The following is an 11,878-nucleotide window of genomic DNA, read 5'->3' as shown; positions in this document are numbered from 1 at the left end:
CTAAATGAAGTACTCCTTCTTGTCCTCTGCTCCGGAGTGGCCTCCCTCTGCATTGATGATAGCTGTGTCGGCGTCCGGGGCGTCGTCTGAGCCCTTGGCCTCGTGGGTCAAATACGTTCCTGTGACGGGAAGAGAGGAAAATAATGCCAAGTGAGTAAGAAAGATAAGGACCAGGGGAGGAGGAAAAAAAACCCATAACAAAACATTGTTCAGGCTACAAAACTCAAAATGACACAAAGTGGATAAGGCCCCGATTACGCAGCAATGTTTTCACACAAAAACACGCAGTGCTCCCAAGACACTGTAAATGCAAGATTTTTTGAAAACGCTCCATCACCGTGGAAACCATAGTTTTATAGTTGGCAGTCATCGTAACTTTGTGGTCTGCACTGCAAATTATTTGGCATTTTTTTCAATATTAAAAATCTTATTTTTTAGAAACAATAGCTTATTTGGCTTGTTTTAAAAGGTATTAACTTATTTACTTTTAGTCTTTGATTTTACTGTATCATTACAAAATATAGATTTAAGAAATCTTATTTCAAGATGACTTATCAAGTAAAACGTACTTGCTGCACGGACAGATAATTTCACTAGTTTTAAGTAACAGTCTTCTAAAATGTTGTGTTCTTATATTTGGTGTGTGTATTGTTCTCTGCGAAACCAAAATGCGCTTTCACTTGAAACATCGTGTAAACAGGGTCTGAATGTACCTGTATAATGTGTACGTTTTTACTTTTGGCCCGGAGGATCTGTTGCCAGGCTGGAGTTTGCATGTCCTCCTTTTTTTTTCACTCCATAGACGTGCATTTGACCTCAATCAGTGACTCTGAGGAGTAAATCTCAGTGTGTGTTTGTCTGTTTGCCCTGTGATGGGCTAACGACCGGTCTGCTGGACCCCGCATCCGCCCCAAATTTGCACAAAGGATCAGCTGCATTCCCCCTCGACCCTCAGCCGTGTGGTGTGAAGATAGATGGATGGATGAAACACTGCGTTGTAAAATGATCAGGGGCACAAAGACTTCGAGGACACAAAGCCCTGAGAACAGTTTACAAAATATGTTTTATGTGTACTTTTCTTTTTGGCTTTCTTCGGACATAAAATAAGGTTGAAACTTTAAAATGTGAGACACAAGAACGGATTTCATCCAGTTTGTTTGTGTTATTTAACCTATTGCTGGTCAAAACACATCCACCTGCGATGTGATTCTTAAACAACTTTTCAATTAGTTTCGTCATTAGTGAAGATATTTAAATTTGATGCTTTATAAGTGAAACCAAACAGCTGCTGAAGATGAGGTTATATAGTATCGTGTATGGCTCTCTGTCGGCAACCAACATGTCATCTTCACTCTCAAACAGCCAAATTGTGACTGAGCACTTCCACTTCAAGCATATATGAGAGGTATGACTACCGATTTATTAAATAACGCTATCTCTGCCTCTGCATTTAGTTATACAATAATTATATAGTAATTACAATTGATATTGGTACTGGTTCAATTGTACTTTCTCCTTTCGTCACCCGTGAAATCAATAATCTAACGATTTTTGGGGGAAATTAGCCAAATGATCCACCAGTCTGACAATGTCTGGTATCGAGTCAGAGGTAGAAGGGACACAATAGAAATTCTCACATTACTGTAATACATTTTACTCATATTAAACTACAGGTTACACCATGTAATTTTAATGTTTAAAATCATAATTCACAACCAGCAAGTTTATTTTAAACATGAAATTTCAGCTCTTTTGTTTACCGTTGTGTTGCTTTATTGATCGTCGCGCAAATGTTCTCTGAAGACATAGTAAAGTACATGTACTTGGGGTACAAATTCAGGATAATATAAAACATCTGTCGCCCTTTTGTTGCCTCAGTCGGGGCTACATTCGATATGATGAATCAGATGAAAATCCCTGGACATGATTCATGCAATACAGCGACTTTGCTTTTATCATGATGGAGGCAGCGATATCATTTCCAATGCATGCAGTTCTGCTTGAGGAAGTTTGTGTTTATGCATCTTTATAATGCTGGTGTGCAGAGATGACCATGGTTACGTGCAAAAATGCCTGTCCAGTGTGCAAAAAGAAATATTGATGCATCAAAGTGATTATTTTTACTGAAGCCAAAGATAAACTAAGCCGTGCTCAGTTTAATGCCAGACATGCAGAGAAATACAAGATGTTGACTGATGCAGAGCAGGAATAGCAGCTTAATCTTATTAAAAAAAAAACCCAAAACAAAACAAAAACTGAATAACCAGGTCTTCCTTGTTCTTCATGCAACCCCTGAGGAACCCCTGGAATATATAGTCTACCTTTCAGACAAGGCTTAGGGGCAAAGCCTTGATTCATATGCATTTTCCCCTTCATCTCACAATATTATTCATATATAAAATGGGAACCTGCAATATTGTGAACAGTAACAGTGTCCTGAGCAGCAGGAGGATTATTAAATATTAAAGTGCCCAAAACACCAAATGTAAAAGCGACACAGATCATTGAGTAGAAGTCTGTCGGTGGCCATGGATAAAATAAGCATCTGATGCCACAGACCATCTCCAAATGAAGACCAGACTTATTATCCTCTCCATATATGACCACAAAATAATCGAGAATATATCTGCATACACATAAAGTCCTTGAAATATGGCTAAAACCTGCAGGGAAAGCTTGGCAAGCGGACCGTTTTTTTCTTTCTTTTTTTCCCCTCTCTGTTATTTCAGTGAATTATTTACAGAGTAATCATCATTTGAATAAATCTTTGATTACATGGCTTTGTGTTTGTTAACCTTTACGTCCAGCCGCTGTCAGTTTAACTAATGGCAACAGGTGGACGATGACACAGACGTGAACCTGCAAAACCTGCAGCCGCGCTCAATATTCGACACCAGCTCGAAGCACCAAAGTGAAGAATTGAATCTGGCTCGCTGTGGCGATAGTGACGGTCGCGGGCAAAGCGCTTATCAGACGTCCCACCTGGGCACTGAAACAGGTCCTGATTACCTTTAAATGTCCCCTGCTGGAGCTGAGATGTTTGAATTAGATTGAATCCTGTTTGTTTAGACAAGTGAACTTTGGAGACCTGAATAGGAGTGAATTGAGGAAGAATTTGCTGTTTTGCACCGGCAAAACCACAAAACCCGCCGAGGGAGTTTATTTTTCCGTCTTGAGCAGGAAAGCAATCAAGTTTGACCACGTCCCTTTAAATTCATATTCAAATTAGGAAGAAAAAAAATATGCCTGTGACACTTTGCTGACGTCAGGGAATCTAATCTCTCAGGAAGTGGTGAGAATCAAAATGTTTTAAAAGGCAATGAATAAACATTTACTGATTGCCATTCATTCACTTTCTTATTCTGCTTTGAGAATGGAGGGAGTGAGATTTAGGCTAAGAATTCACATTTAAGTACGAGTGCATTTGCATTTCTGTCTTCCAGCATTTATATTCATGCGCATGTTGGTAGGTGTGAGATCCAGTCTCGATACCCATGTATACATATTTATGCAAGTGTATCTGCGTGTACACTCATGCATGCATGCATGAGCGTGTGCCAGTGTTGCTGCGTTCGGGTGCGTGAGCCGGTGACCTTTGTGTCTGATGAGGTATCTGCCGAGGACGATGAGGAGGCAGAGCAGGATGAAGACAATAACGGCCACCACCCCTCCGATCACCGCGTGGTCCACCCCCGAGGAGGTCGACCTGGTTGTGGGTTCTTATGGGAAGGAGAGGGCAGGAGAGAAGACACAATGAAAGGAGGGACAAGAATTTTGGAAGAAATCGTGTGAGGGAAAGAGAGAATGGACGAGACAGAGTGACACAAAACAGCAGGGGGGAAAAAATTAGGAGGTAAAAGAGATTGAGCACAGAGAGACAGAAAAAGGGGGTTGGCAGATGAATATTGGTAGGAATGGGGGACGGATGATGAAAGGAGGCAGAAATAGAAAAAGAGAGAGAGCAAGAATAATGGGGAGAGTGACAGAGAGGAGACAGAAGGAGAGGGGCAGAGAGGACTTGTCAATATCTAATACACAGTGGAAAACCTTCAGAAGACAAAGACAAGGATGTGGAAAATAAAATTTAAAAAAGCCAGGCGAAAGAAAGGAGGCCACTGCATGTCCCTCTATTAAAACCCGTTTGTGACTAACAGATAACAGGATCGTGCAGTATAAGACGCACGCACGCACGCACGCACGCACACACGTCTGTCTGGATGCCAGGCGAAATCCCCCTGCCCCTCCTGCTGCGGTGATTTCCTATATTTCCACCATGACTGAGTGATTTTAAGCTCCTCTGTGAATTGAAATCTGAAAACGATCAAGAATGGATTACCAATAAGGGAATACGGACCCTTGCATGAGGGCTGCAAACCCCCCAGGGGCCAACAAAGCCCCAGAATAATTGTCGTGATGACTTGATTTAACACTAATTTATCTGTTGAATTCAGCTGTAGTGTATTCATTATCAAGTAAGCATATTTCTGTAAATATGTTGCAGATATTACAAATTGGTTCTGAGTATTGTACAGCTTGTGCGCGCATAACAGATGTTCTGAACAGATTTTTCTACTGGTTGATTTAAAGACACTTCAAGCATCAAAGATGTGTTTACATTGCAGCTCTTAATGGTCAGTTTTGATTTATGGCTCAGAACAGATTGTTGTTCACAATATAATTTAAAGGCCGTATGAACATAGCATAGTTTTACCTCTTTCTTTAGAAATCTGATTCGAGCATTGCACATTCAATGCAGAGTCTGCTTGGTTGTACTGGGATTTGGATGTTTTTGTGCTTTTCTTTCCCACCACACAGATTTTTTTATTTTAGAGAAGAGGGTCTCAGAGTCGGTGTTATAAAGCCGATACTCTCTGATTCACAGTTTTGATTAGTTATAAGGATAGAAGTGTTGTGCTTGCAGGATATTTTTGAATCACAGTCTGGCCCAGTGGTGTGGATAAGAAGTGTCTCCTATCCACTGAGGCGAAGCTTGTTTTTTCTGACCTTCCCATTTGCACTTTACTTTTCTCAATATTTCCCCCTTTTTTTGTGACAGATGTTTTTCACCCCAACAACAGAGATGTGATATTTTCTTATGCCCCTGTTTTTGCCTCACATCAGTCACTTTCGCTGCTTGTTTCTCAGAAAAGAAACAACCTAAGCGGAAATAATTTGATACATCATTTATTTCGCCTGACTTTTCAGATGTGATCAAATGCTGGGTGTCAATTTGAAAGTCACGCAGAAAGGCACAAGTCAAAAGCAGCACTTCTCATACTGGAAAGCTTTATAACACTTAAAATGAGATAATGAGGGGAGGGGGTGGGGGGGGGTTAAGATGGTGAAAAGAGACTGGCTTCCACTTGAAGTGTTCAAGGAGGTCAAACCAATGTAGAGGGCAAAGATTCAACAAGAGGCAGAAACAAAGAAGCATAAACAACCAATCAGATTCCAGGAAAGAAACATCGAGGCACAGCAACAGCCACTGACAACCAAAATGTGTACAAAGCTGAAGGAGGAAGGGGTTAAACACATTACAACCAGCTGGGATATGTCAAACGTCCAATGTTGCAGGAAAAAATAGTATAATTTGATTCAGCCAGAGAAGGAAAGGACCCGATAATAGCCAACCAGAGGCTGGCCGCATATAGAGGACAGTAGAAAGGAAGAAAAAAACAAAGTGAATGAAGGGGAAGGGACTTGAAGCAAAAAATCTGAGTAACAGAAACACACACACAAAAAGCCAAACGCACACACTGGCTGGACAGTGTGGAGGTGAGAGGGGCACGCTGACGAGGCGGGACTGAGAACGAGCCCTATAAATCCTGCTGTCAGCATCAAAGGAAAGCAGACAAGACCCAAGAACACCTCGATGCTTGACCCCACTCTCCCCACCCGCCAGCACCCCAGTACACACACACGCACACATACACACACACACATAGACAAAGACACACATACAGAGAAAACATACAGAGAAAACACACAGAGGAAGCAGAACACTGTAAATGACTTGTACCACTTATGGGGGCGTGTGCGTGTCTTTGAGAACTAGATGTGAGTGCGTGGTCTGAATGTGTGTTGTGTTGTGTTTGGAGACCGTCTGAGTATATATAGGCAACAACAGAGCATTACGTGGGCAGGAGTATAAAATATTCATCCCCTCGCTCAGGAGTTCAAAGGGTCCCCAGACTAGTCCCAGTGTGACAGACAGACAGAGAGACTGACAGAACTACAGGAAGTGAGGAGACAGACGTACAGACACGTGGACCTAAAGTTGGAACGACAGAAAGTCAAAACAACAGGTGACTGGTGGAAAAAGTTATACCTGGAATCTTGTTTGCCTCATCTTCTCAAGTGGATGAGTAGATGGATTGTTGAATGTTTAGATTGATGGGTGGATAGAGCGATGGTTGGTTGGTAAAATAAATGGGGCGGTATGTTATGAGGTCAGGGTTAAGGGTTGGAGGTTATCAGGGAGGAAAGAGGGGAAACAAGAAAAAAAAACATGTAAACAGCTGTGACACAGCCACACGAATGCCATTTTGTCCGTCATCTTGCTTATCTTTTCAGGGGTCGTAGGCATGTACAAACAAACTCCCAGTATCTCTGACTGCTACCACAGTGCAACCACAGTTCGTGAATTGAAGGAAAGCAAGTTTAAGAAGTAGCTACTTCATTGGCTTTTCCAATCGATTACAAAACTTCTCGCATTGTTGCAAGTGTGTGTGAAAGTGTATGACTGGTTTTACCTGGGAAAGTGTAAACTCCATTCAGCCGGACTGAATCTGAGGGTGTAAGGGAGGAGGCGAGGGAGGAGGCGAGGGAGGAGGCGAGGGAGGAGGAGGAGGAGGAGGAGGAGGGAGTGGTGGAGGAAGGGTTGATGCTTGAGGAGAATGGAGGGAGCGTTGGGGAGGAGGAAGAAGAGTCTGGAGAGGCTGGCAGGTCAGGGAAGAGCAGGTTGGAGAGGGCGGTGGTCGAGGAGGTGGAGATGGCATGTGACTCATCGGCCGTTATAGGAGAGGAGTCGGAGGAGGTGGAGATGAGATCAGGAGAGGAGGAGGAGATGGAGATGAGATCAGGAGAGGAGGAAGAGATGGAGATGAACTCAGGAGGGGAGGTGGTGGAGGAGGATATGAGATCAGGAGTGGGGGAGGTGGAGGAGGAGGTGGAGGAGGAGGTGGAGAAGGAAGTGGAATCAGTGCCAGAGCCAGTGACAACATCAGGAAGGGGTGATGGAGTGGTGGGAGAAGGAGGGAAAGACGAAGAGGTGGTTGAATCAAGTGTTGGGATGTTGGGATCCGGGGAGTTGGGGTCTCTTGGATCTTAGTGGGAGGAGGTGGAGGAGGAACGGGCAAAGCGAAGCGCAAAAATACGGCGTGGATCGAACGACCGGGACACATAAAGGCGAGGGGGAAAAAAGCGCAAAAACCAGCGGAAGCGGTTTGGATAGCAAAGCGATGCCGGTGGTTATGACGGTGGCGCGGTTGGATGAGAAAAAAACAAAAAAAAAACAAACAAACAAAAACAGGAGGAAAGAAACGAAAGAAAATCAGAAAAAGATGGAAGTACAAGCAAAGCCACAACAAACGACCGAAGAAATAAAAAAAAAAAAAACATGATGAAGAACGTAAAAGACGCCAACCCATCCCTTCATTTACATTACTCCAACCCCTTCTTCACATCTTCACATTATTCCTCTCTTCTCATGTGTGTCTTATTACCTTGCACCTGGAGAGTGTACTCCCCCTGGTTGTTTCCAATGCCGTTGTCAGCGTGGCAGATGTAGACACCGTTATCTGATTTGTTGAGCATCGGGAAATGCAGGACAGCACCATCGACTTTGGCCAGCGAGGGGAGCTCTCCATCCTTCCTCTCCCACATATAGGTGGTGGGCCTGAAAGTGAGAGGCAAAAACAAATGACAATCCCAAGCTCAACTGTATTCCTGCCACAAAAGAGAATAGAAAAAAAGAAGAAGAAAAGAAAGAAATCAAAAGAGGAGTGAAGTGATGAGAGAAGCAGAGGGGCTGTGACACGTGCTGCAGGATAGAGAAAAGGATGTGATCGGAGGAGAAGTTGAGGGAGAAAGGGAGAGGGAAGCAAGGGGAGACTTGGAGTAATGAATATGAAAAAGAAAAGATAAAAGCAGGAGAAGAGAGCAAGTGAGAACAAAGAATTGAAAGATGTATAAACAGTTAAAACTCTTAGGGAGGAAAGGTAAATGAATGATAGGACAAAAGGTCAAAGTTGTTGTAGCGGACAGTAAAAGAAAGGATTCAGTTGGGAGGAATGTATAGTTGAAAAAAAACAGATTAAAAGAAATAGAGGTAACAGAAGAATGATCAGCATTTCAAATCAGCTCATGTTCAAAAAAATCCATTCTGCATAACAGATTGTGTATGAGAGAGATCGCGAGACATACCTTGATAAAATAATCAATTATGTAAATGTGCGAGTCCTTAAGCGCTGTACAGTAATTACAATGATGGGGAATCTGAATCAGGGACAGACCTGAATGTGTTGGACTGATTAATCACTCTTGGAAATGTGGAAAAACTCCCAGCGACACCGAAATGTACAAAAATCTCAGCTTCTGTCAGGTGGAGATCTGTACAGTGAATGTTAAACACGAGGACCAAAAAAAATAAAGAAATAAAAGCTCCTTTCTCCCCAATATTTCATAATGCAGCCGCATGATTCCGGGGTGTATAACAACAACTCTATCTGTTGTTGCTTTTGGGCAAAATTCTCAAACTGGCTGAAAGCTAATGAAAAACATAATCTGCTCCTTTGACAGTCTCCGTGGAGTAAACACTTGGAAAGACTGTGTCAAAGTTTTGAATACATTTCATTTTCAGGAATATAAATCCGATCAAGGCCGGAGAGGAAGTCGTGTGAATTGAAAAAGGCATAAAGCATTTAAAACAAGTGTGTCCATGTTTGGATACATCATCTGGATGAAGGCACTAAAATGTTATCAGCTGTTGTTTTCCGCCACCTCCAAATACTAGATAATGTGCAATTAACTGAACAATTAACTTCACATTTACAGGCTGTAACTCGCTCAGTGTTATTAAATGTGACAGACGAAAGTCGATTTCTGTTAAGCAGCCTCTAGTTAAAGTGCAGAACGCCGCCTGGTCGGACCACCATGGTATTCCCCGTGATGCACGTCTAAATCCTGCGTTTTATTCCGGCCATGAGCCTCATTTAGGTGGGAACCTCTCAATTAGACTGCATGCATTAGTAAACACTATACAAAAGTCGTGATACGCTTGAAGACATTCTTCATTGTAATTATGGGTATTTTGGGGATGCATATCCCACCCTCTCCCAGTGGTAATCATTATCACGGCAGAGAATGAGCTTTTGGGTGTTTTTCCTAAATTATTAATACAAGATTTCTTAAATTATGCTAATTTATAAAATCTTTTTTTTATTTTTAATCCCTCACACAAATAAATATATCACATCAACTGACACTGGTGTTTTTTATATTTAGATCACTAAAGAATGAGCTGGGTGTTATTCTGCGTAACACTTTACATTTTATTTATTTATTGAACAAGTCCTTAAGAACTCTAACAATGCATTAGATGAAATCTTATTAATTTCTCGACTTTAAAACCAATCTGTGGCACTCAATCCCAAGGTCAGACAGACCAAGAGCTACTCTATTCACCGGTTTTATATGAACAATAAAGAAAAACTCTTTGTAGTTCGTCTCAGTCAATACAAATTTTGTTAGTTTTTTTTTTACAGCTGTGAATTTATAATTTCCAGTTTTAGGTTATCCATAAAAGACCCACACACCTGGGGGAGTGATCAGCCTACTGCTACTCAATAGGCGTCAGTCACCTGGTGAAGAACAAGGAGCATTCAGAGGTCAAAGAGCAAGATATTTCCCTCCAGAATAAGTGGAAACCAAAACAAAGCTAAAAGTAGGACGAATAAGGCTTCTACTTCAAATGAATGATAATGCTGTTCTCTGACTGCTCCATGTCTTATTGTGGGCTTGTCAATCATCTTTGAAACACACTGAACTTCGCCAACCTGCATGGAAGTTGTAAACTGCACGAGTAAGTTTGATTGTTTGATATGGAAATAAATCCTGCCTCTGCCAGTTAGTTCACCACAGGTTTATGATTATACTGAAAAACATTCGGTCAGAGAGTTTAAAGAAGCAGTCTGATCTGCAATAAAATCTCAAAATAAAACGGTGGGGCACCAGCAAAAGTCATTCAAACTAAATTAAAAAGGTGAATATGCCATTTTAAGCGATTGAGAAGAAGTTTTCTCAAGTGCAGTGATGACGATCCTGATGGAGTACAATCACTACGATGAAGCTCTCTGCTGAACAGGATCAATTAGGCTTTGGCTGCAGTGACTGTGGTCTTTTCAAAGAAACTGCTGTCATTAAGACACAAACTGAACATGAACTGGACCACCTTGGCTTTTGAGGAATCTGCAAGATTACTGTAATCTTGTTACACGTCACCTGCTGTTTTCTAAACATGTCCGTGACCTTGAACGCTTCGGGAAGCTTAAAGGAAGCTTGCGTGGAAGTTATGCAAAGCTTTTTAGCTGTAAATGTGTTGAGTGAACGGTCTTCGCGAGTTTAACCCCGTTAAACGAGTTGGAGGGGAGAAATGAGATGCGATTGTGAGCTCTCCCTTGGCCACACTGATCAAATAGATGAGAATTATAATAGAATGTGGAGCACAAATTCCTTTCTATTCTATTAGAAAGTTTTAGCCGCGAGGCGTCAAGGAAGCACTGCGCAGAATTTGATGCACGGAGTAATTCGCGAGGACGCGACCGCAGAGGAAAGGAAAGTGTGTATCGTGGGATGGAGTGTGACATTCATTGGATTTGATTGGGGTGGGGGGTGGTGAGTGGCTAGGTGTGTCGGAGGGAAGGTGCTGTTGGCGGTGATTGGGATTTGACTGACAGCTGCAGGGGCAACCTGTATCTGATGTGATTGGACACTAGCTCATCCACAGGCGACGGTGCACATAGCTGAGCACACTCCCGTCTCGCAGACACACACATGCTCTCTCTCTCTGTCTCTTTCTCTCTCTCTTTCTCTCTGTCTCCCTCTCCGTCTTAGTCATTCTGTGCTTGTCACCATACCTTTCTGTCTCCCCTCCGCCCACGTTTTTCTCCACTTGCCTCTACCTCTCCTGTCAGTTTGTTTTCCTTCCCTCTCCTTTCCTCCCTTCTCTCTCTCTCTCTTTTTTTCATATTTTCATTTGTTTTTCTCTCATGTACATCCTCTGACACTTAGAGGATGCATTCGTCCCCGGCCGCTTAACTTCAAGTTAAGTACATTTTTAGAAACATGTGAACCAAGTGGGAGCCGAACCTTGTACTTTTGAACTGTCAAGGCCATTTCCAACTAGAAGGAGCCATTTATTACCATAGAATGGGTCTATTCCTGGTGGTGGGGGGGATATCCATAATTCAGTGCATGGTTTTGTCCACCGAGTCTAATTGTATCACAAATAAAAAAAATAAAAATTCAAGCATATGCAATCCCCAGACTGCTTTTTTTTATCATCTATAATTTATCACTTCTCCTCCTATTAAGGCACATACATACATTGACAGTCACCTCCTCTTCTATCATGCCCAAAGACTTCCGCCTGCCAATCAAACTCACCAGCTAGTGCTCATCCTAGCCACTCCTGTGAGGAGTTGACAGGAGGGGAGAACAGACAGAGAGAGTGAGGGGGAGAAGGAGAAGAGAAGGAGTGACAGAGGAGCCAAGCAAAGCAAGAGGGATGGGTGGGTGGGTGTGGGGGGGTTCAAGGGGAAAAGGTGTAGGGAGAGATAGGGGAGAGTTATAGGAAAGGACGGAGAGGAGAGGCAAGGAG

The 11,878-nt window shown here is 42.5% G+C and overlaps 1 protein-coding gene across 1 annotated transcript in view; it reads right to left on the bottom strand.

The window, feature by feature from the left end:
* The window catches only part of cadm3 (cell adhesion molecule 3), a gene marked incomplete at both ends in the record, with an annotated part of 85,856 nt that continues 73,978 nt past the window's right edge, over window positions 1-11,878 (bottom strand). Inside the window, 3 exon segments of the mRNA XM_080503209.1 lie at window positions 1-119; window positions 3,594-3,719; window positions 7,725-7,897. Of these exon segments, the coding sequence (XP_080359335.1) occupies window positions 1-119; window positions 3,594-3,719; window positions 7,725-7,897 (418 nt within the window).

Source organism: Blennius ocellaris (assembly GCF_963422515.1).
Source record: "Blennius ocellaris genome assembly, chromosome: 10".
Classification (NCBI taxonomy): Eukaryota; Metazoa; Chordata; class Actinopteri; order Blenniiformes; family Blenniidae; genus Blennius; species Blennius ocellaris.
This window is presented reverse-complemented; position numbering and strand designations above follow the sequence as displayed.